This window comes from Sceloporus undulatus, chromosome 3 (assembly GCF_019175285.1).
Source record: "Sceloporus undulatus isolate JIND9_A2432 ecotype Alabama chromosome 3, SceUnd_v1.1, whole genome shotgun sequence".
Classification (NCBI taxonomy): Eukaryota; Metazoa; Chordata; class Lepidosauria; order Squamata; family Phrynosomatidae; genus Sceloporus; species Sceloporus undulatus.
The window spans coordinates 148,221,305-148,244,619 of record NC_056524.1 but is presented as its reverse complement, the minus strand read 5'-3'; the positions used below and the strand labels follow the sequence as shown (position 1 = coordinate 148,244,619).

The 23,315-nt window shown below is 42.6% G+C and overlaps 1 protein-coding gene across 1 annotated transcript in view; it reads right to left on the bottom strand.

Moving 5' to 3' along the window:
- Positions 1-23,315, bottom strand: part of PSD (pleckstrin and Sec7 domain containing) — a 133,764-nt gene that overhangs the window by 92,441 nt on the left and 18,008 nt on the right. The window contains exons 2-5 of the mRNA XM_042456465.1: positions 16,645-17,703; positions 16,434-16,536; positions 14,090-14,564; positions 5,356-5,802 (exon numbers count right to left, since the gene is read on the bottom strand). Of these exons, the coding sequence (XP_042312399.1) occupies positions 5,356-5,802; positions 14,090-14,564; positions 16,434-16,536; positions 16,645-17,601 (1,982 nt within the window). The 5' untranslated portion in view covers positions 17,602-17,703. The remainder of the gene's footprint in view (positions 1-5,355; positions 5,803-14,089; positions 14,565-16,433; positions 16,537-16,644; positions 17,704-23,315) is intronic.

The window sequence follows — 23,315 nt, the reverse complement described above, 5'->3', positions numbered from 1 at the left end:
GGCAGCAATAGCTTTTGTAGACATATGTCTACTTCCTCAGATGCATTTGATCCGTAGACTTAAGTATAGGAAAGCTCATGCTGTCAACTTCTTTCTTTCAGTTAGTCTCTACAGTGTTACAAGATCTCTCTACATATGGTAAAAGATGTTGAGATCACCTTTCAATAAGAAGTGGCCTGATCTTTGTGCAATAAAGAAAAAGTGCACAAGCAGAACTTTAATGAAAGCATTCCTGGTCCATTACTGCATTTTGGTTGCACAGGAGCAAAACCAGGACCAGAAGCACAAAACAAATAATAATTATAATAATTAGTTTTATTTATATACCGCTATTCCAAAGATCATAGCGGTGAACAGCAAGTAAGCTAATTAGCAGTAAGCTAATTTGCCCCCAACAGTCTGGGGTACTCATTTTAGCGACCTCGGAAGGATGCAAGCCTGATCAGCTTGGGCCCTTTTGCTGGTCTTGAACTCGCAACCTTGTGGTTTCGAGTGATGGCTGCAGTAAAGGCATTTAACCACTGCCAGCACCAGGGTGCCACCAAAAGCACTTTAGTAAACTTCCCTTAAGAATGGGCTTTACAGTTAACTCAGCCTGGTTCTCTCTAACCGCACTTCTTCCATTTTCTGGATAAGGTCCTTGCTTCTTAGCTTTCATCCAATCCACACTAACCTCAGCTCTTAGGCGGGCGGTTACAGACCGCCATTAAAGTACGGAGTCAGTCCGTACTAGGGTTAGGAAGGTGCGTGTTTCCGCACCCCCCTAACCCAAGTACAGACTGAGTCGCTACAAAATGGCGGCTCCCCTTCCACATGGGGGCCGCCATGACGACTCATGACTGCGCCGCCTCTGTACGGGGTGGCGCGGACATGACTCGTGCGTCCGCGCCCGGGGCTTAGTGGCCCTTTGGCGGACCAGGAAGGGCTCCGTTTTGGAGCTCCTTCCTGGTTTGTGGCACTGCTTTGCATCACTGGACGCCGCCTTCAGACGGCTGCGCCCAGCGAAGCAAGGGAGAAAGGGGCCAAGTGGCCCTCTCCTCCTCTCTGCCACTGCGGGGTGTCCTTGGGCTTGAAGCCCAAGGACACTCTCTGTCCAGGCTGCGGGGAAGGGGTCTTTTGCCGCTTCCCCGCAGCCTGAAAGTGGCAGATCGGGGCCTCAGCGGCTGCCGTTCTAGCAGCTGAGGACCCGATACACCGGGAAAGGGGGGGTACAGCCCACCCCAATGGGTGGTCTGTAACCGCCTTAGTTCGGACCTCCATAAGCCTAACTGGAATCACACTGGAAATGAGAGAAAGTTACCTAGTATATTGGTAGTACACTCCCCAAAACACTCTTCCAGAAATCATGATGTTCAATAGCATGGGAATAAAATGGCATAAAAAAAAACAGGAAACAGCTCCATTATTCATGAACTTTTTGTCTGACAATAACCTTGCTAAAGGAACATTCGTACGTGACCCATAAGAAGAATAAAATAACTATATTTTTCCATCTATCAGAAAGGAAAAATAGTGCATTTGATTGCACTTCACTAAAAGCCAACTACATGTGATAACTCAAATGCTGGTTGCAACTGTATGAATTCATTTCAAAACAATAGAAGTTATGGTGAGAACAGATCAAGACCATGGCATATCAGCAAGACCTGTAAACTGTTTCCTTCCTTGGAACCTGTTGACCTGTTGGAACCTCTTGCAACATTGATCAGAGACACAAGAAGGGGTAGAAATCACTAAGACTATACATAAAATGGGCTTTATGCAGATGACGTGATGCTTTACATTAAAAAACTACCTGTTCTTTCAGGAGATTGATAAGTATTGAAACTGTTTGGAAGGTTCTCTGGGTTCCAAATAAATTATCAAAATCTCAGATTCTCTGTCTCAATGCAACTTGAAACCCAGCACTCTTGGGAGGGACTAACACACATACAAATCAACCCTCCGGTCTAACGTATCTAGGAGTCATCATCATAAGAGTATCTCTCAACTTATCCCTCACAATTATAATCTAATCACTAAGTGGATGATTAAATCAAACTGGCACATTGGAGCCCTTTGGGCAATGTGCTTTAGTTAAATCTTTCATGCTGCCAAAACTATTGTTTCTTTTTCAAACGATTCCCTGAGACCACCAAACTCTACTTTAAATGCTGGAAACAGTTATGTGGACTACCTAGTTTTTATGGGAAACGTCTACGCTTCTCAAAAGCAGTCAAGCATTCTAAAACTGGATTGGAGGGTTGTCACTTTTGAACTTGAACTTTACTTTGAAGTTCTCAGATAAGTCAGATCACCCAGTTGATTAGCAGAATAGTCTGATCATTGTGTACACATTGAAGTTAACACTGCATCCCCTGTTACCTTTGATCAGATTTTTTCTGAATCTATATATAAATTCACTAAAAATTGTGATAACCCTTTTTTCCCACTGCCTTAGTTTTGTGGAAGAAATGCATCTCTTGGCTCCCTACTCTTCCCTTTACGGCCTTTTCTATTCACCTCTTTTCCAGAGCCCAGAAAAATATGCACAGTTTTGAGGTGGGAGGTTTATGGTCTTATATTAGTTAGCGACCTGTTCCACAATGGGATGACTATCACCTGAACACAACTCATCTTGCTCGGCCCTGGTCATCAGAACTGGTATCAAATAATACAGATACAATTATTCTTAAAGAAACTGCTTCAGATACAGGAATATCCTCGGCCACTTACTTTTTTTTGAAAACATGCATGTCTCTCCGGCTGTATATTCTAAAGGCCAAATAGCATGCATATATAATTGTCTGCTAGAAGAAACATTTGGGAACTCAATGCTTCATAAGGCAGGATGGGAAGCAGAACTTTCCCTTTCAATTGATTGTAAGACCTGGGAAAATATATGGACTCATTTACCATTTAAAACTAGGTCCATTGCCATTAAAGAGAATACTATCAAACTGGTCCATCAGTGGTATCTCACTCCGGTCAAATTGGCTCGTATGTCTACCAATGCTAATCCAAAATGCTAGAGGGGTTGTGAAGGGGTTGTACATATGTGGCTGGATTGTCCCTTAGTGCATGAGTATTGGACAGAAATTTTACAACTGATCTCCAAGACCACTAAACAAAGTATACAATTATCACCACTCCTGCTCCTGTTCTCCATTTTTATGAATGAAAATAAAGCCCTGCAGCATAAATCATTTATTAGTTTGCTTCTGGCTGTTGCCAGGCTTGAGATAGCCAAGAACTGGAAAACTGGAAAGTTGAATATTGCAGGATGGTGGACTAGACTCTGGGACTTGTGGTTAATGGAGAAAATGGCAGATAATAACAAGAGAGTGAGAGGCTTACACTCTGGATTGACCTTTCATAAGATTTGGTACCCATTTATTGAATACATCCAGCAAGATTTAGTCTCTAGACATCCCCCAATTTTAGCTAAATTTTATGGAAAGATGTCTTTCAGGATCCCTGAATACACCTTTTATCTATAATTTTCAGGGCCTTATCTGGGTTATTACCTGTATTTATTGTTGTTTTGGTGTACTGTTTGTTGTCATGTTTTGTTTTAGAATTTATTAATAAAATTTTAATTAAAAAAAAACCTCCCCCACTAAGCTGGCATTTGACACTGGAAAGATATTTTCACTTGTGCCAGCTCTGAGGGAGTAGGATGTGTGTTGAGAATGCAATAACAGAAGAAAAGACTTTAAAAAGCTCTTCACTATGGTACCAGCCCTGAGTAATGCCACTCACCCCAAGTGTTTAATAGTTTTTAAATACTCATACAAATGGCTCATGTGGATTTTGACTAAATCACCATACACAGGGGGAAAGCTTAAGAACACAGTCGGGCAAATAGGGATGGTGACCATGCATTTGGACTGCAGATGCAGTTGGACTGCAAAACCCATATTCCCTTATCTGTGGCTGTGCTGGAGATTTCAGTCCAGCCACATCTGAAGGGTCATTCATTCTCCATCGCTGACTTAGAATGAACATCATCATAGTTTTCATGTTTCTTTCTCCAACATCAGAATATAGTGTGAGATGCACACAGAGATAAATATGAGTAATTAGTGAATCTCCAAACCTACCTTCTTGGGGAGATGGACACCACTCCTGTACTACCAGCTGTTTCAGAAAGGCCAAATCACACTCTCTGCTGTTTCTTTGCTTACCTCAGCTCTATTGTGTTTCCAGTTCTGCCAGGTGAGCCTTGTATTCCAAGTTTTTATTTTTTGCTAAGCAATTGCTTTGGGCCCTGGGGCATGCTAAAGTCTTCAGTTTTGTTGCCTCTATTTTACACTGCTCTTCAAACACTCTGAGGAAAGGGGGCCGATTTTCTCAATAAACTTAAGTTAGAGAGGGGAGAAATTTTGGGGGAAGGGGGAGTTGTTGTTTCCATCATTTACATTTTTAAAATGTCCAGGCTTCACTTACACATTCTTTTATAAGAAAATAGCATGTATGAACTTCACACCAATTTTGTAATAGTGATATTGGAAACTAGAAGCTCAATTATCATCTCTTCTACCTCTCTTTGAGCAACTTCATACACAAAAATTACAGGAATCCGCTACACAATTAATTCTGAATGAAAACATGTAATTTTGATTTGTATAGCATCCGGATTACTTTTGCTGCTGAGATAAAATGAAGAGGAGGGAAGGATGAAAAACGGGAGTGTGATCATCTCCTAAGTCTGAGGAAAAGCCCTGTAGAATAGATAGTGGCCCCATACAGACAGGCCAAAATAAAGCTGCTTCAGGTCACTTTGCAGGTATGCTGTTTAACTGATACATGCATCCTAAGGGTCCGGAAGCCATGTCAAAGCCACGATCCAGTCCTAAGGACTGGAGCACAGCTTTGGCACAGACTCCGGACTCTTAGGACATGTGCATCATTTAAACAGCATACCTCCAAAGTGACCCAAAGCAGCTTTATTTTGGCAGTCTGTATGGGGCCAGTGAATGCCTTTTTAACAATTCTGCAGGCTTTTTCATTCCTTTTGAAATTTCAGTTTTCACACTTTAAACTGAGCAGAATGAAATTCAACACAGAACTAATTATCTTGGCACAGAACACTCACTTACCCTTTTAAAAGAATATCCTTCAGATGACAAAATACCAATTTGTAAAGGTAAAAAACCCAAGGAATAGGACACCAAGATCTGTGGCAGCCATTTACAGTACTCATTTCTCTTGCTGGCACAATGGAAACACACGAGAAGGACATTGTTGAATCCACATTCTGTAGGGATTTCTGTTTCACAAAGTGTGGGGAAAATGAAGTTTTTCTGGAGTCCTGAACAATATGCTGACACTACCCCAGGAACACCCTTCCCAGAATTAGCCCATTCAACTCACCTTAAGATGGAGGCCAAGGGGATTCCCAAGCTCTCCTCAGAATGGCAGGGACTCTGCAAGCCACCATTCCTTCCGCGTTTTGGCTCCTCTTCCCGCTCAGTCCATGGAACATCAGTGGCAGAACTAGTTCCAGAATCTGGCTCTACGGGGGCCAATGGGGCAAAGTTTTGTTCAATGAGTTTGGCACTGTCTCGAATTTGCTCTTGTATTTCTGGGGTAAGAGTAGGGAGATCAAAAGTAAAATATGTTCCACTGTATGTGTGAGCTGGGGAGGACAATATGTCAATGGAATCTAGGCTGGTGTAAGACGTCCCTTTGGCTCGGTGAGACTCCATGATGCTCTCAAAATGCTTGCTGAATGAATCCATACCATCCTTGGATAAGCTGTGACCAAGGAGAAAGGGCACAGGGGACTTCAGCAATCCTTGGGCTTCTCTAGTGATGATCCTGGAGATGGGGTGGGTAGAAAGAGAAAGAAAGATGTTTGTTACCAAGAGACAAGCACTGCTCTATTTCTTATCTCTCCCATCCTCAGCCCAGCAATCTGCCAGGCAACGTGTACCTGCAGTGTCGCCCAATGAAAGAATGTCTTACTTTTTAAGTCCTTTCCTGGCCTTTTCTCTTAATTCTTTAAATTCTTTGTTTAAAGGATTTCTCTATCTCAGGGCTGGCAAATCCAACTCCAGTTGGAAAATGCAAGGAAGGGAGAGTTGGGCCATGAAATTGCCCACATTCACTCAATACATTCCCACTATAGTGAGATGTATTATATTTTGATTTAATATTTGAATTTGTTGGGGGGAGGTGGAGGAGTGACACATTTCTTCTTATTTGATAATGTGTATGTGGCTATTTTATTGTTCAGTTACTAATTTCTATTTAATGGTACTGTATATTAATGATGTTATATATTTTACAATTTTTTAAACAGATTTTATCACATAAGGTGTGAAGTAAAGCAAAAAAGTGGTAGGAAACGTAGTGTTTAACCATTCCATTGTACACCCCCCCCCCCACGGCATGGTGAGTGTGCTGCATTTCCTAGATTAGGTGCTATCCCAATGGTATATATAGCTCAACTTGGCTAGAGCCTAAATATGCATAAAGGACCTACCCCAGTCTGGGCCCAAACAAATTAATCAGGGGCTTTCCCTAAACTAGTCTTAGAGGTGTGCCCATTATGAGTTGAATCAAAGAAAAATGTCATTTTATAGCATGGGTCGTCAAAGCATATTCTGAGTAACAATTATTATTAATACTGTTGTTGTGTGCCTTCAAGTCAACTTCAACTTCAACCTATCATAGAGTTTTCTTGGCAACATTTCTTCAGAGGAGTTTTGCCACTAGTTTTCTTTTAGGCTGAGTGTGACTTGCCCAAGGCCACCCAGTGAGTTTCCATGACTTGAATGGGGATTTCAACCCTGAGCTTCTACAGTCCTAGTTCAACACTCAAAACATTACTTTACATTGCTCTCCATTGCTATTATTACTAATTCCAAAAAGAACAAAACCACTCATTCCTAGAACAGGGAAAGAAAATATCCATATACTGTATGAACAAATTGCCTTCGGAATAAAAGATCTGTGCCATGGACTGTTTTGCTATTACTTACCTTCTGGTTCCCAGTAACTAAACTAGAGATGGATGCTAACCATAGAAGATTCACACTTGCATCTTCTTCTGAGGCTTCCAACTGTTTTTGGTAAGGCCAATCTCGGGATTATGAGGTTTTGTAAGAGAATTTGCATAACTGACTATGGCCCAGGACAGACGGGGCAAAAGTGCCATGCCACTGCTGATACTAGGGTTCAGCAGCATGCAGTAACTGCACGCTCCTGAACTCTAGCGTGCAATGGCAGCAGCATCACGATGGCATCCCATCCACATGGGCACTGCCATGATGACGTAAGCAAAGTGCAGTGTGCAGAAGTTGCTGTGCATTGCTTACATCACCAGTGTGCCAATAGCGCACTCATGATGTGTGCCCAGCACCTTAAAAAGAACCCATTTTTGGGCGTTTTACTGCGGAGGGACACTGCACTGTAGCCTGCTGCGGCGTCCCTCCAGAGTTAAACAGACACCTCCAGCCTGCCCTTTCGGAGCGGTATGTACCGCGACTATAATACTGAAGAAAGGGTTAATAATGGTAGCTGCTTCTGAGACTGAAAGGGAATTGTATGTCAAGTCAGTTACCGTAGCATCCCAAGCTAATGACAAGAATAATAAAATGTGAGCACACTCACAAACAAAGTCTTTTCCTTTATCTATATACATCTAAAGAGCATGACCTGGACTTCAAAAGAGCAATGTGAGCTTCTTATTAACTGTTAGGCTCCAGTGGACCTCCAATAGATGCCTACCACACACACACAAATAAAAATAAAAATATTGGTTGGTGGTAGAACTCACACTCCATGTCCACATTATAGATATAATTCTTTGATAGTTTCATTCCAGAAGGACTTTTTTCTTGTGCTGATCAAGAGCTGAAGGCAGAAACTGGGGAAGGGGCAATCTGATGGGGAGACAAGGAAGAGGGGAGAGATTTCAGTTTCGCAGATTAAGAAGATGAGTAGAAGATAGGGATAGATAAACAGAACCAAGTTTCCAAACACTGAGCTGTGTGGAAGAAAGAAATGGAAAAGTGGCAAATAAAAGTGACATGCTGATTTGTGTAATTGTGAGGATAAGAAGGTTGCAAAGAGCATTAGAATTTTCTTGGAGGTGGAGGGGTGGAGTTATTTGTTTTGTCAGAAGCAGTGTTGCCAATTTCAGGAATTTTCCCTGGAAATTGTGATTTTAAAATTTTTTCCATGTCATTTCTGGGATTGCTAAACTTCCAGGAAGATTTTGGGAAATTCAGCCTTCAGGGAAATTCAACCTTCCCACCCAAAAATACCTTCCCGCCCCCCAAATCCTCCCGACGTACCTCCCATCCTGGAAGTCTCGCCCCCCCTTTAGCCTTCCCATAGTGCATTGTGCATGCCACTGACCCGAAAATCCACCCCCATTCTGGGAAATTTGGGGGCATTCCAGGAAGCCAATCAGGGAATTTCCTTCAAGGGTGATTGGCAACACTGGTCAGTAGCAAAAGTACCCCTGCTGATGTTTAACACCCTTCACAGCCATCAGGACCAGGTGTTCTATGACGATGCAAGAAATATGCAAGAAACATGGACAGAAGAAAATCTCCCCTTTAGTGGAACATGGTGTTAAGATGGGTGTAAAAGCTGAACTGAGAGAAGACTGACCCTTTCCAAAAAAGAAAAAGAAAGAAAGTGTGATGTCCAGCCAGGACTGTTTGAATCTTCCCCTACATTTTCTTTCATATTAGTTCAGGCCATAGTATGTTTTAGTATAGGAAATGTTCATTGTATTAGTTGTGGGAGGAGCTGTAGGATTCCCTGCTTTTTGGTTTGCCCCTTCCCAGCATGCTCTGTTTTAACTAGAGGCTTTTAGTTTGGGGCAGTCTTTGCTGTGAGCAGGCAGAGAGCTGTCTTTTGGTGGCAAACAGGCCCAGGCAGCCAGAAAGTGCATTTCTTACACGTTAGCCAATTTAGTTACCAAGAACAAGTTAGCCCATTTAGTTACCAGAAACAAGTCAGTGAAATTAGTTACCTACACCAAGTCAAAGAATTCAGGAGCTGAAAGACCCTGCACCAGCTCCATTGAGTGAGGAGATCAAACCAAGATCAAACCCAGAGAGATGACACCTTGAAGATTGCTGAAACTCAAACTGTAAAGTATCTTTTATCTAGAGCTGGGGAGGAGAAAACTCTTTATTTTTGTTCTTTAAATTAAACTTCCCCATTTTTGAACTTTACATTCATCATCAGAGCCTTTTTGGGTAAAAGAGTTTGATTTCACCAGGGTACCGGCGTTGCACACCCAAATCTGCCCCCATCTTTAGTTGGGTGTGTCTTCACAGAAAGAAAGAAAGAAAGGATGAAAGAAAGAAAGAAAGGATGAAAGAAAGAAAGAAAAGGCAATAGAACCTACCGTATATACTCGACCAGAAGTCGAGAAATTTATGCCCAAAATTTGACCCTAAAATCTGAGGTCAGATTATACATGGGTCAATATAGTCACCATGGCTTGAGATCGACTGGAGGACTGTTAACAACAATAGCAACAGCAACAAACAGTAATAATGCTCATAAAACTCCTTTAAAAAGCAGTCCCGATGCCCCACTCTCCGTGCCTTGGCAGTGATTACTGAAAGAGCTGCGAGGCACCAGTGTGAGTGTGCATGTAGTGATTCCTTTCTCAATCCTATCTCCAAACTTTTCTTTCTCCTTTTTGTATTTCCCCACTTCCCCTCCGTTTGCAAGTCGATCTCCAAACCTTGCCTCCTCTTTGCATTTCCCCATTTTCCCTCCGCTTGCAAGCCGATCTCGAAACCTTGCCTCCACTTTGCATTTCATCATTTTTCCTCCACTTGCAAGCTGATCTCCAAAGCTTTGCTTCTCCTCCTCCTTGCGTTTCCTCCGAAAACCATGCTTCTCTTTTCCCCCCTCCACTTCCACTTTGAAGCCGATCTTAAAATCTGTCTCCTAAATTCTGCCCTTGACTTATCCACGGGGCATATCAAAATCCAAGATTTTGGCCCTAAAACCTTCCCTCAAATTATACATGAGGTCAACTTGTACACAAGTATATATGGTATTAGGGATGCAAAGGAATAAAAAAAAAATATATGAAGAAGTTGACCTTTCCTCTTTTGTTTCCCCAAGAAACAAAATGTCTTTCTGTGAGCCCTAAAATGATCAACTAGGATATCAATGTACTTTACCATTATCCAAAGTCCTTTAGGAAGAACACCAAGTCCACAAAGAAAGAATCTTTAACTGCTGAACTTCTCACAGATCCTCATAAATACGTTTGCTTTTATGGAAGTTGGCACATGTCTCATGATTTCACAGGAATAACTGCAAGCAATCGCAGAACACTGTCCTATGTTACTACAGTAGGCCACAGGAAAGAAGTGCAATGCACTAGCATTATTGGTAATATCCAAAACCGAAACAAAAACATGACAGCAACTGTTTGAGAGCAGGATGGCCTGCATGTATGAGGCAGAAAGTGCAGTATTCAATAAAATAGCTTGTGGTTAGCTACCGTCAAGTCAACTTCAATTTATGGTGACCCTATAAATGAGATACCTCTAAATTACCTTGTCACCAACAGCCATAATCAGGTCATGGGAATTAAAATATATATATAAAAATGTCAAAATCTTTCAATTTTTAATTTTTAAAAAAAAATTAAATTTGAAATTTTAATATTCAAAAATTCCCACCATCTTTTGAAACATTTTAAAGGGAAGCAGGTGAATGCCACATCCCATTTCTGCCCAAAGAGAGGAGTTTGAGGAGAAGTGGTGTCATCCCACTTTAGGGTGTCCGCACCCTCCCCGCATCCTCCATCCCAATAATAATAATAATAATAATAATAATAATATTTATTTGTATACCGCTTTTCCTCCAGATCAAAGCGGTTCACAACATACAAGCTACATGTCACAAAGCAATACAATACATCAACAGTGACATCAGCGATCTCATACAATTAAACAAAAATCCTCTCTCCCCCTCGAGATGGTGGTCGGAAGGAGGGCTCTTTTCTTCTTCCAGGCGAGGCCTGTTGTTGCTGGCCTGCCTCTCTCCCCCTCGAGATGGGGACACCTTTGCTCCAAGGCAGTGTATTCCACTGTCAAACAGCTCTTACTGTCATGACGTGCCTCTTAATGTTGAGGTGGAATCTCTTTTCCCGGAGCTTGAATCCATTGTTCCGGGTCCTATTCTCTGGAGCAGCAGAAAACAAGCTTGCCCCATCCTCAATGTGACACCCCTTCAGATACTTAAACAGGGTTATCATATCACCTCTTATCCATCTCTTCTCCAGGCTAAACATCCTCAGTTCCCTAAGTCTCTTCTCATAGGGCATGGCTTCCAGAGCTTTCACCATTTTGATTACCCTCCTCTGGACATGCTCCAGCTTCTCAACATCCTTTCTGAACTGTGTTGCTCAGAACTGGACACAATATTCCAGGTGAGGCCTGACCAAAGCAGAATAGAGTGGCACTATTACTTCCCTTGATCTAGACACTATGGTTCTACTGATGCAGCCTAAAATCGCATTGGCCTTTTTAGTTCCACATTACACTGTATATTTATGTTCAACTTGTGGTCTACTAGGATTCCTAGATCCTTTTCCCATGTAGTTTGGTTAAGCCAGGTGTCCCCCATCCTATATCTATGCATTTCATTTTTTTCTGTCCAAGTGCAGCACCATACATTTCTTCCTGTTCAATTTTATTTTGTTAGTTTTGGCCAGCTTTCTAATCTATTAAGGTTATTTTGAATTTTGATCCTCTCTTCTGGGGTTTAGCTACTCCTGCTTTGGTGTCATCTGCAAATTTGATAAGCATGCCCTCTATTCTTTCATCCAAGTTGTTGATAAAGATGTTGAACAGCACTGGGCCCAGGATAGAATCCTGTGGCACCCCACTGGTCACTTCTCTCCAGGATGAAGAGGAGCCACTGCTGAGCACTCTTTGGGTTCAGTTGGTCAACCAATTACAAATCCATCTAACAGTTGCATTGCCTAGCCCACATTTTACTAGCTTGTTTGCAAAGATATCATGGGGGACCTTGTCAAAGGCCTTACTGAAATCAAGATATGCTATATCAACAGCACTCACTTCATCTACAAAGTTGGTAATGTGTGTGTGTGTGTGTGTGTGTGTGTGTGTGTGTGAGAGAGAGAGAGAGAGAGAGAGAGAGATCAGATTAGTCTGGCATGACTTGTCTTTGAGAAACCCATGTTTAATTTTCGTGATTACAGCATTCCCTTCCAAATGTTCACAGACTCTCTGTTTAATGAGCTGCTCTAGAATCTTTCCTGATATTGATGTCAGACTAACTCAGATAGAAAAAAGAGAGTAAAGCCACATGCCAGACAGATAAGACTCAATTAGTGATGTCACAGGCCAGAATTTACAGAATTAAACAGAGCAGTGGAAGACAAGAAGGCCTGGAGATGTCTCATCCATAGGGTCACCATGAGTCGGGGTTGACATGAGGGCAGTTAACAACAACAATACTTGTTTGGCCTAAATTGATGTCTGTAATATTAAGGAAACCCATTCACTTAAAATTGCAGGGCCAAATATGGACTGTAACAAATGTTTCCATTGTAGATATTGCCACACTGCTGATAGAGGTACCATATTACCGCACTACCCTCTTATACTGCCGCTACTCCACTTTTACTGCTCTGTCTGCCTCTGGTTGCATTCTGGGGTTTGCAGTTCAGTGAGGCCTAAGAGCTCTCTGGCTGAGAATTCTAAATGCCTCTCCCTCAATTGCAAATCCCAGAATGCAACAAGAGGCAACCAGAGTGGAATAGCAGTGCTATAAGAGGGTAGTGCGGTAATCTAATTAGTTATAAAACTGAAAAGGGCAAAAATTCATCATCAGCACCAAGTACCTAAGGTCACAATCCCATTGTTGGCTCATATCTTCCATAAAAATGGCCCTTCCCCTTTTCCAAATCTGGATACCCCCATTAAATCAATTTGGCATGAGCTTATGGGTCAAACTGCAGTTGATGAGACAGTACCCCAGTAGAATCATAGACTCATAGAATTGGAAGAGACCTCAAGGGCCATCCAGTCCAAACCCCTGCCATGCAGGAAATCTCAATCAATCAAAGTAGCTTGTTAAGTGCCAGCTGACCTGGGAATTTCATATCCTGTCATTATCTCGTTTCATTTTGGATTGTCTCATCATAGGGTTTTCATGGTAAAAGACATTCAGTAGGGGTTTACCATGCCTCCTTCTGCACAGTACTAACAAGTAATAACTGGTGCCACTGCCATTGTCTCTGAGAGATCCTCTGCTAGTGTCACCCTCCTCAACTGTTGCTGTCCAGTAGTTTGGCACCTATATTGTGGCTCCTCAGCAAAAACCTGTTTGCCATCAGCATAGTCTCCTGACTCACAAGTGCACACAATCACGCCACTGTGAAAAGACAGTGAGATTAGTGGGTGAATCATAATAATGGTGCAGAGCTATGAGCCCTTTGAGAGAACATGCAGCGTTCTTACCCAGCAAAACTTTGACCATACAACTAATAACCAGTACAGACCAGCATGAAAAGCTGGTTTCCAGCTGCCCCCATGATGTCTGGAAGCTGAGTTCACACCACCCTGCTGCCTGCACAGCATTTAGCCTCCGGGCACTCTGGCAGTATGGCATTTAGACAACAGAGCGCCATAAATCCTTGGAGAGGTGGGAAAAGCCAGCTTTTTCCTGGCACAAAAAGGAGTGCAATTTTGCTGCTTTTTTTGGGCTGGCAAAAAGGAGGATTGGGGTCATGGAAGGCAGTTGCTGCTGCCCCAATCTGGCTTTCTCAGGGGCAGCTTCAAGCTGCCCCTTTGTAGCAGTCTGTTTCGCCACTAAGGCAAGCAAGTAAGCTATAGGATCATTGGCATCTCTTCAGTAAAACCAGGACCATTACCATAGATTCTGGCAGAAGGTGTGTACTGGCCAGACCTAGTCCTATCCTAATAAGTATTAAGTTGCCCTGCATAAACAGCCACATTATCCGGAATCCAATGTATTCCATACTTCTATTGTTATCTGAGCATGTGAACAACAAATACAAGAGAGGCAATATTGCTCACTGCAAGTAACATGTTAAGTACTGTCCATTCAAAATAATGCTTACCTCTCATGTTGCTGTTGTATAGCTTCAAATACCTCATCATCTTCATTGTCTTGTATCTTATTTCTCAAACACTTGCCATCATGTTCCTTATCGTGCTGAATTAAGAGGTCCTCTGGAAGAGTGTTCCCTTTTCCCAAGATTCCTGTGAAACTCAGATTGCTTTCACTATCCTTCTGGCTCTCAATGGCTGAATCCACTTCATCTTTTTCAGCCAAGATGTCATCAATGTTGGTTTCATGGTAGCATCTCAAGGGTACAGAGTCCAAGTCCGTTTCAGAATACTTCACTGTTCTGCGGATAATTCCAGTTTCACAGTTTCCAGGGTTTGTACTACCTGGTGGAGCCATCTCAATTTCTACCTCTACATGACACAAGTTGTGTTCTGGATGCACCCAGTCTTGTTTTACTTGCACTGGATGGCTGGATTTCTGAAGGAGCTGAGGTGGAGGATCAGGTGTATTCTGAGGCGATATCCCTGGAACACAGAAATCCCAAATTACCAAATCAAGAAAAATCTCAGCAAGTCTTCAGAGACAACTGCTTCTCTGTGCTTTTTTAAATTAAAATTTATTAATAAATTCTAAAACAAAACATGACAACAAACAGTACACCAAAACAACAATAAATACAGGTAATAACCCAGATAAGGCCCTGAAAATTATAGATAAAAGGTGTATTCAGGGATCCTGAAAGACATCTTTCCATAAAATTTAGCTAAAATTGGGGGATGTCTAGAGACTAAATCTTGCTGGATGTATTCAATAAATGGGTACCGAATCTTATGAAAGGTCAGTCCAGAGTGTAAGCCTCTCACTCTGTTGTTATTATCTGCCATTTTCTCCATTAACCACAAGTCCCAGAGTCTAGTCCACCATCCTGCAATGTATTCAACTTTCCAGTTTTCCAGTTCTTGGCTATCTCAAGCCTGGCAACAGCCAGAAGCAAACTAATAAATGATTTATGCTGCAGGGCTTTATTTTCATTCATAAAAATGGAGAACAGGAGCAGGAGTGGTGATAATTGTATACTTTGTTTAGTGGTCTTGGAGATCAGTTGTAAAATTTCTGTCCAATACTCATGCACTAAGGGACAATCCAGCCACATATGTACCACCCCTTCGCAACCCCTCTAGCATTTTGGATTAGCATTGGTAGACATACGAGCCAATTTGACCGGAGTGAGATACCACTGATGGACCAGTTTGATAGTATTCTCTTTAATGGCAATGGACCTAGTTTTAAATGGTAAATGAGTCCATATATTTTCCCAAGTCTTACTATCAATTGAAAGTTCTGCTTCCCTTCCTGCCTTATGCAGTTTACATAAGTCTCTTTTTGTACTTAGTCCCCCCCCCTAATGAATTTCATGTTACTGTTGTTTAAGTAGCTGCACAGTTCTGGTCTGGAGATACCCTAATTGTACTCTAATACATAAAAGTGCACACCTCTAGTTTCTGTACTTTTTTGGATTTGAAAAATACACTTTCCATTTCATTTCATTTACATTATTTATATCCTGCTCTTCTGCCACAAAGGTTCTCAGAGCTGCTTACAAATAGTTAATTGGACAGTTCCCTGCCCTCAGGCTTACAATCTAAAAAGGCATGACATAAAAGGAGAAGGGAATTGCAGTGGGGAAGGGAATCAAAGTCCGATACAGACTGGTGCAAAGTGCCGGCCTGAGGCCAATTTTAGGGCTCAGGAGAGTGGAGTATCCGCATGCTCACGAGCCCTACCGCACACCCTGGCACCATCATGGCTCGCCCCTATCCACAAGGGGGCCACCATGATGATGTACGCACGGTGCAGCATCCAAACAGTGCTGCACCGTATGTGCATCATCAGTGCACATGAGGGCGCCAATGGCATTGTGGGTGCATCACAGAAAGATTCATTGGAAGCAGGTTCTTTTTATGCCTCCCGGAGGCTGTGCCATTTGGTTGATGTGGCAGCCATATGGGGCAAAAACAGATGGCTGCAGGCTGCCCTTTCGGGGCAGTATGTACTGCCCCCAAGTCCAGCACATACTGCTGGGTCTTGTCCCTCTGAGACCATGGAGATAGCAGTTAAGATGAAGGAGGGCCTTTCATCTCCCTCTGGGCCTAGGCATGGTGGAGCTGTGCCTGACTCTTCTTCTCTCCTTCCAAGGCCAAGGCAGTGGGAGTTGAAATGGAGGGAGGACTCTTCTTCTGTCTCTGGGCTAGGCATGGTGGAGTTTTATTATTCCATTATTCATATCCAATGTCCAAATTTACAATTACAACAATATAGTGTGTGGGATCACGGGACAAAATTTTCAGGTGGTGAATCTTAAATCCTGTCAGTACTAGTAATGAACTCATTACCTGTCCCAGGAGGATCCAATGAGCCATAGAAGAATTCCCATTTGGCTTTGGCAATGCGCTGGGCATGAGCAGAGCTCTCTCGGGAATATGTCCACAGGCTGCCCTGTAAAAAAAAAGAGAGAAAAGTTTATTTAAGAGGAGATTTAATTAGGTATAATGCCAGAAAATATAGGTGTAAGCAAGGAAGACATCACTCCTAGTAAAAAAGTACCTGGTACTGTGATTCCCCACTCTGTGGACCTCTCCTCAGCAATGAGATATCATTAGAAGGGCTACTCATCCCATTGGTGAGGGAATTGGAGAGATAGTTGGCATTGAGAGGATGTGGGCTTCCACTGCCCAGGCTGAAAGAGGACTGTGCACCTGAAAGAAACCTACTTCCAGCCAGCAGAGGGTCTGAAGCAGATGTCTCCAGTTTCAGCTTCTGGCCAAGGTGTTCCTTTCCTTTACTGCTTGGAGCCATTGGTGCCTGTCCACCTGTAGGGTTAGTAATGGCCAAACCATACTCATCTGTCTTCTGTTTGCAGCTTTGGTTCATATCTAGAGCAACAGGCTCTAGAGACACTGTGACTTTGTGCTGTGGGGAACGATGATTTTGAATAGTGGGGCAACAACTGCCTTGCTTGCTGCAGCCAAATTGGAGGGCCTCCTCCAGGCTCCTGTTCAGACCACTTTCCTTCTTGGACTCTACTAATGGGAGGCCATTCAAAGTTTTCACACTGGCCTTCTCAATAAAGCGGAAGGTCACAACTGAGCTTTGACCACCAGAGACTGGGGCCACCAAGGGGGTGCGGCTGCCTGGGGAGCAAAGGGAGGGTGGAGGCCTGCTTCTCAGTGGTGTACATGGGGCTGTTACCCTCCCTGAGCTGAGACAGCTGCCATTGCCAAGGTAACCCATCTCTGTCACCTTCCGGATGAGGGAGCCAGTGCTGTTATACATCCCCAGCTGGGATCGCCTTCCCTCCGGAGTTAGTCCCTTACGGAGAAGGTGAATCCTGCCAGCATTGAGATTGGGAGTGAGACAGTGCTGGGGGATAAAGGCAGCAGGTTCAGCATTCTTGGAAGGTGATAGCCAAGGCCTCTTTTCCAGCTCTCGAGCAAAGTGCTGAGGTGACATGACACGGTCTCCCTCAGGATGGAAACACATGATGGCTCCAGCCTGGGACATCCTGGAAGGAGGCAGGTCAAACGTAGAGACGAAGGGGAAGAAGGAAGGTTCCAAGCACTGCTGAGTTGAGAAATCCAAAGGAAACAGCAAGATTACATGGCCCTGGAACCAAGAGGAGAAAATAAGAGGTCAGGAAGGTCCTCAGAGTCTCATCAGAGAGGCATGCTGAACTAGAGAGAGAGCAAGCATGTACCACACTGGTAATCAGTCAAGAAACAAGGCCATATACTCCCTGATTACTTTGGTTAGGATTTTACACAGAGTTTTATTGCGAATTACATGCAGATTTCCTCATCTCAGCAGTTCACTCACCTCCCATCAAAGTGGCACTTTACTTATAGAGATCAGATTTTCCCAGTAGAGAAAACTGGAAAAGAAGCATTTCTTCTCACCAGCCATGGTGATTCCATTCAGAAATCTAACAGCAGTAAATGCATGTGGTTGCACATTGGTCACAGGGCAATAGTCAGTTGTTATGTGATATGAATGGCAATTACTGTATAAATAAACAGGGCCATATATATCAGTTTCGTTTACTAGCCTGCTTCTGTTTATGCTTGTCACCAACCTCCATCCCTCAAGTTGTTTGCGGGGAGAAACATGAATGTCCTTAACTGTGGAGAACATTAGCAAACTTAGAAGGGACTCCCACTAGAAATGTGCGTTGCTGGGCATCATTTTCTATTGAGGAGTTTTCCTGCTGTGAGCAGATTGGTGGATGAAGAGAAAGGAAGGAGTGTACGAAGGTGCTCTACTGCTATTGTTGCTACCATAGATGAGCAGAGGAGGAGGATTCTGTAGGAGACTTCTGGGAGTCATAAGAATCCATAAGACTCTTGGAGGCGTATAGCAGAAGCCTTGCCATAATACTTAAGCTTTCCTTCCTGCACCACTGAGCTTCTGCTGCATTAATTCCAGCAAACAGCAATGGTACTTTCATACAGGGGTTCTGATGACAATGATTCAAACTTGTTGTTACTTTCATTGAGACTTAGTAGCTATGTCTGGTGTTTGTGGGAGAGATACGGGCAGGGCAAACTTAACCCTCCCCTCTTTGGCCAGATCTCAATGAAAAATCAAGTATTCCATCCCCCTGCACAGCAATTAATGCTGGGATGGATAGGAATTCCTATGGACATTTTCCTCTTAATTAGGAGTGTTTGTCTCCTAATGCTGATGCTGCATGGAAAAGGGGGATATCAAGTCATACCAGGGAGGTGTGCATACTGTAGTTCCAATTAAACTCCCCCCCCCATGTCTAATATTTAAAAAACCAAACAAAAAAGGAGACATAATTGCTAACCATAGAAGTAAAGCAACCATTTAGCCTTGTGGTTAATCCCCCTTAAAAAGTTGTTAGCCAGGGTGACCAGATATCCTCTTTTTCCAGGACATGTCCAACCCGTCTTCTGTCCAGGAAATTTCAGAATCTCCTCCATTTGCAGCATGACTAAGAAGCATGAATTTATATTTATATTAGTGTTTGTAACTTTTATTTGGTCATGCCTTATATTTTTCTCCAACGTCTTACATCCTGCAGTGCTTTCTCCCCCTTTGTAGTTATGACATCTGGTCAGCCTGTGCTAGCTCATGTATATTTGATACCAAAGAAGGGAAGCAAACAGCTTCAGAAAGTTTAAGAAGTGAGATTATTGTGTAAAAAAGGAACTCTCAAGGTTAGAAAATTCCAGACAGAATAATGCTTCTCTTGGCTATGTGTAATGTACAGGCAAACTCCATTCCAGGAACATGAGCCTTCAGCAGATTCAGAAAAGCCTTATTCAGTAAGCAGAGTACATAATTGTTTTCGAGACTACAAAGGTTTTTCTCCCCAGTTACATAGGATACTCAGAGTTTAAACAATTCACCTGTTACAAAAGACTTCATCCCAATGGTCACTAATTTAAAACATACTGTCTTCCACATCTTACCCGTCCTTCTCCCCTTCCCACCAAGCTACAGCTTCCTACAAGAACCACCTGGTGAGTTACAACTCATACTTCCTCCCCACACCTGCTACTAATACTGCTATTACTGCACAGCCTTTCCTTTTCCCAGCTTCACCAATAGGATAACATAATCCAGCTTCCCATATTAACACACATTTGCCCAAGCACAGCAATTAAGCATGGCAGGACCATGTCTGGACCCTGACACCATGTTTCCCTACTGTCATTTACATATATTAGCTTATAAATCCCAGGCTTTTGGGAGAGTTCATGTTCTTCTTTGCATAACTAATTTTAACTCCTTCCCTCCCAAAGTGAGGGTGTTGAATGAATTACATGGTTTACTCTTTTGCCGTACCCTACAGAAGCTGGGCAATTGAAACAGTTTTATGTTCTCCCATCCCTAATATGGAAACACTGGAACAGGAGTTAGCACAGCATATTCTTAAGGGTCCAAAACACACTGTAGAAATAATCCAGTTTGAGACTGCTTTAGCTGCCTTAGCTCACTGCTAGGGAATTCTGGGAACTGTTGTTTTGTGAGACATTGAGCCTTTTCTGTCAGAGACTCTGGTGCCACAATAAACTACAGTTCCAGGACTCCCTAGCACTGAGCTAAGGCAGTTAAAACGGTTTCTGAAGTGTGTTTTGGACTCAGGTCAAACAAGACATATGGATCTATATGTACATAGCAACAGTGAGAATACCTTTTCCCTCATAGATCTGTCAGGTGTATGTTTCATACTGCGCAATATTCTTTCAGTAGGATAGCCATTGTAACTGCTCTCTGGAGTTCAGAGCTCTAGCCATCTGATACCTTTCCCACCTACTTATGCTCAGCTCATGAAAACGTGCATTATTAAGATCTTTGGTCCCTGGACTCCTAGCCCAAAACACCGGGCTGACTTTAACGCATGAATAAGTTGGAATCTAATTGTAAAATCTACTTAAAGACCAAAAGGCTCAAACAGATTGCAACTGAGTTTTTGTGGGGAAGAGTGTGTGATGGGTTACTCAAACAACCATGATCAAATCACTGTCTCTGTGTTTCCACATGAACTTCAGTGTCACCTGAGTGTGCAAAACAGGCATATATTTAAGTGCCTAAGAGGGTGTACAGTGCATTGCCACAGATGCTTTTTAAAAAGAGGCACCAAGATTTTGGACATCAGCTGAATGTCCATTGTGCAGTTATCCCAGATCTTAGTGAATCATTGCCACAAAAATTTTGCAGGCTAATGCATCACATGGTACTGAATAAGAAAGACAAATCAAAACATGTACATGTATTTGCATTTGAAAATCCGACTGGAAAAAAAAAACCCTACAATTTTTCATTCAGGAATCTGCATACAGAAGGGATGTTATGGTGTACCAAGAAAATTCTCTGTGCATTGAAAAACAGGTAAACAATCTGGCATGAAATATTTCTCTCCAGCTGATACTGAGGTTATTTCTACAAAAGAAAACAGGAAATGTGTAGTATTTGGGATAACTTGAGGAGCCGAAGTCCAATATACTTTGGTGATGCAGGCAGTAAATGAAAAAGGCAGCTTTTACACCAACCTATCACAAGAAGGATACAATCCACCATGAGTTCACCATGGCTTGCTTAGCTACCATACATTTAAGTTGGACCTGTGCAGGGGAAACCTGTATCCTGTACAGAATATTGGTCTGTCCCTCATACCAAATCTGCATTTCCACCTCCTGTTTCCAGCTCCCTGCACAAGACCACTGAGACCAGACAGAAGGAGCCATAAGAAGCTGCCTAACCATAAAGAAGCTTTGTTAAAAGTGAGGACAAGGACCAATTACGCTCTTCTGTCAGCAAAGAAAGAGTAGGAGATTAAGGGATAGCAGTAATGGGCTTTGGCAGCATCTGGCAAAAGGAGGTGGCTAAGAACATGTTCATCTGTGACAGACTTCCCCCAGCGAGTCACAGCAGGGATTAATCAAGATCTGCTATTCTTATGACACAGAAAGCTCATGAATAGGACATGGAAAAATTCCTGGAAGGAACAGCATCCTCCCTCTCCAGTGGGAACAGAGCACCAGAGATGAGCAAAAGGTGAATGACTTGCATAGTCCTTTCCTCTGCCAACAGCACAGTAATTTAATATTGTTTTGAGAAGCCAAGTTGCCTCCTGAATTTCAACAGTTTGTTAGAAATTTCATCCACTTACTCTCCCACGCCATAAGCCTGGGGTCATATTTTAAATAAGAGACAAATCCTTGTATCCTCAACTGCCATACCTCAAGCCATTCTCTTTCAATTCTCTTTTAGTGCCAAACCATTTAATTTACAATCTTGATTAGAAATTGCTGTCAGCACTTTCAAAAAGTTCCTGGAGTTAGAAGCTTCTTTGGAAGAAAGGAACATTCATTGCCTAAGAAGCACGGCTGCCTCCCCGTCCCAAGACCCACAACAGGGAAGTCCAGTTTCTACATGCCCAGGAGTATCTCAGATATCTGACTAAACATAAAATCAGTATTTTGTGTTTTTTTCAGGCTATGTGGCCATGTTCTAGAAGAGTTTATTCTTGATGTTTCACCGACATCTGTGGCTGGCATCTTTCTCTGAAATGCCAGCCATAGATGCTGGCAAAATGTCAGGAATAAACTCTTCTAGAACATGGCCACATAGCCCGAAAAACCCACAAAATACTATGGATGCCGGCCATGAAAGCCTCCGACCTCACATAAAATCAGTTTGTTTACAAATAATGTACTGTGTGGGAAGGAAAGCTCTTAATTGAAAAGCCAAGAAGATAGTGTCCCACACACCATAGGACAGAGATAGCCAGTAGCTCTGTTGCTTTGGGATAGTGAATTCTCCTTGGTTTTACAGGAACTATTTCAGAGTTTGGGACCATGTTTGTAGGAGCTATCACATTCCAAAATAGCTTCAGCAGCCTGGATAGCTCCCATACCATGCGCCTACAAAACCAGTATGGGGCTATTGTGTTAGCATACCCTATACCCCTCTTGCTAGATATGAGGTTTTGTATTTGATATGTAGCATTAGGCATGTTTTAAGAGGTCACAATGACCTGTGGAAACTCGGTATGGGGTCATGATAACCCAAGGACACGTGGGAGGCCTAGATAGTACTAAAATAAAGGTTAAATGGATTTTCTGCTCATTTCATCCCCCCAGTTCTAGCCTCGTATATTAACAGAGTGTCCCTCTCACTCACTATGTCGCCTTCAGATTCTGTCTGAGCCACTCTACATCTTTCATGGACCCCTCTCTTCAGGACTGGTAATTATCATCATCTGCAATTCTCCCAATTTCACTGTATCAGCCTTCCACACCCTTCTTTATTTTTGCCTTGTATGGTTCTTAAGGCTGTAGGGGTTTTGTGTGTTTGTGTGCAGCTTTGCACATTTCTCAATAAAACCTTTATAGTAACTGAAACTGGAGTCTCTTTGCAGTTAGCACTTGTATACATAGGTGAAAATATCCCCAAAGTTACGCTGCTCTCATAGGCCTCCTTTTTGAGATAACAATTCCCCATAAATATCAAGAAGACACTGACACTGTTGGTGCAGACCTCAAGTTCCCCCCACCTTTTAAGTTAACAACTGCTCTGATGGAATGGATTCACTGGCTATCTTTGGCACAGGAGCTCTGCATTGTCCTCAGTGGGGAAACGGGAAACTCAGTAGATACTTGCATTTATTTTGGAAAACACCCGATGTCTTATATAATTATGTGCTGTCCTTTTAATTTTAAACTTATATTTATTTTTATGTGTTTATG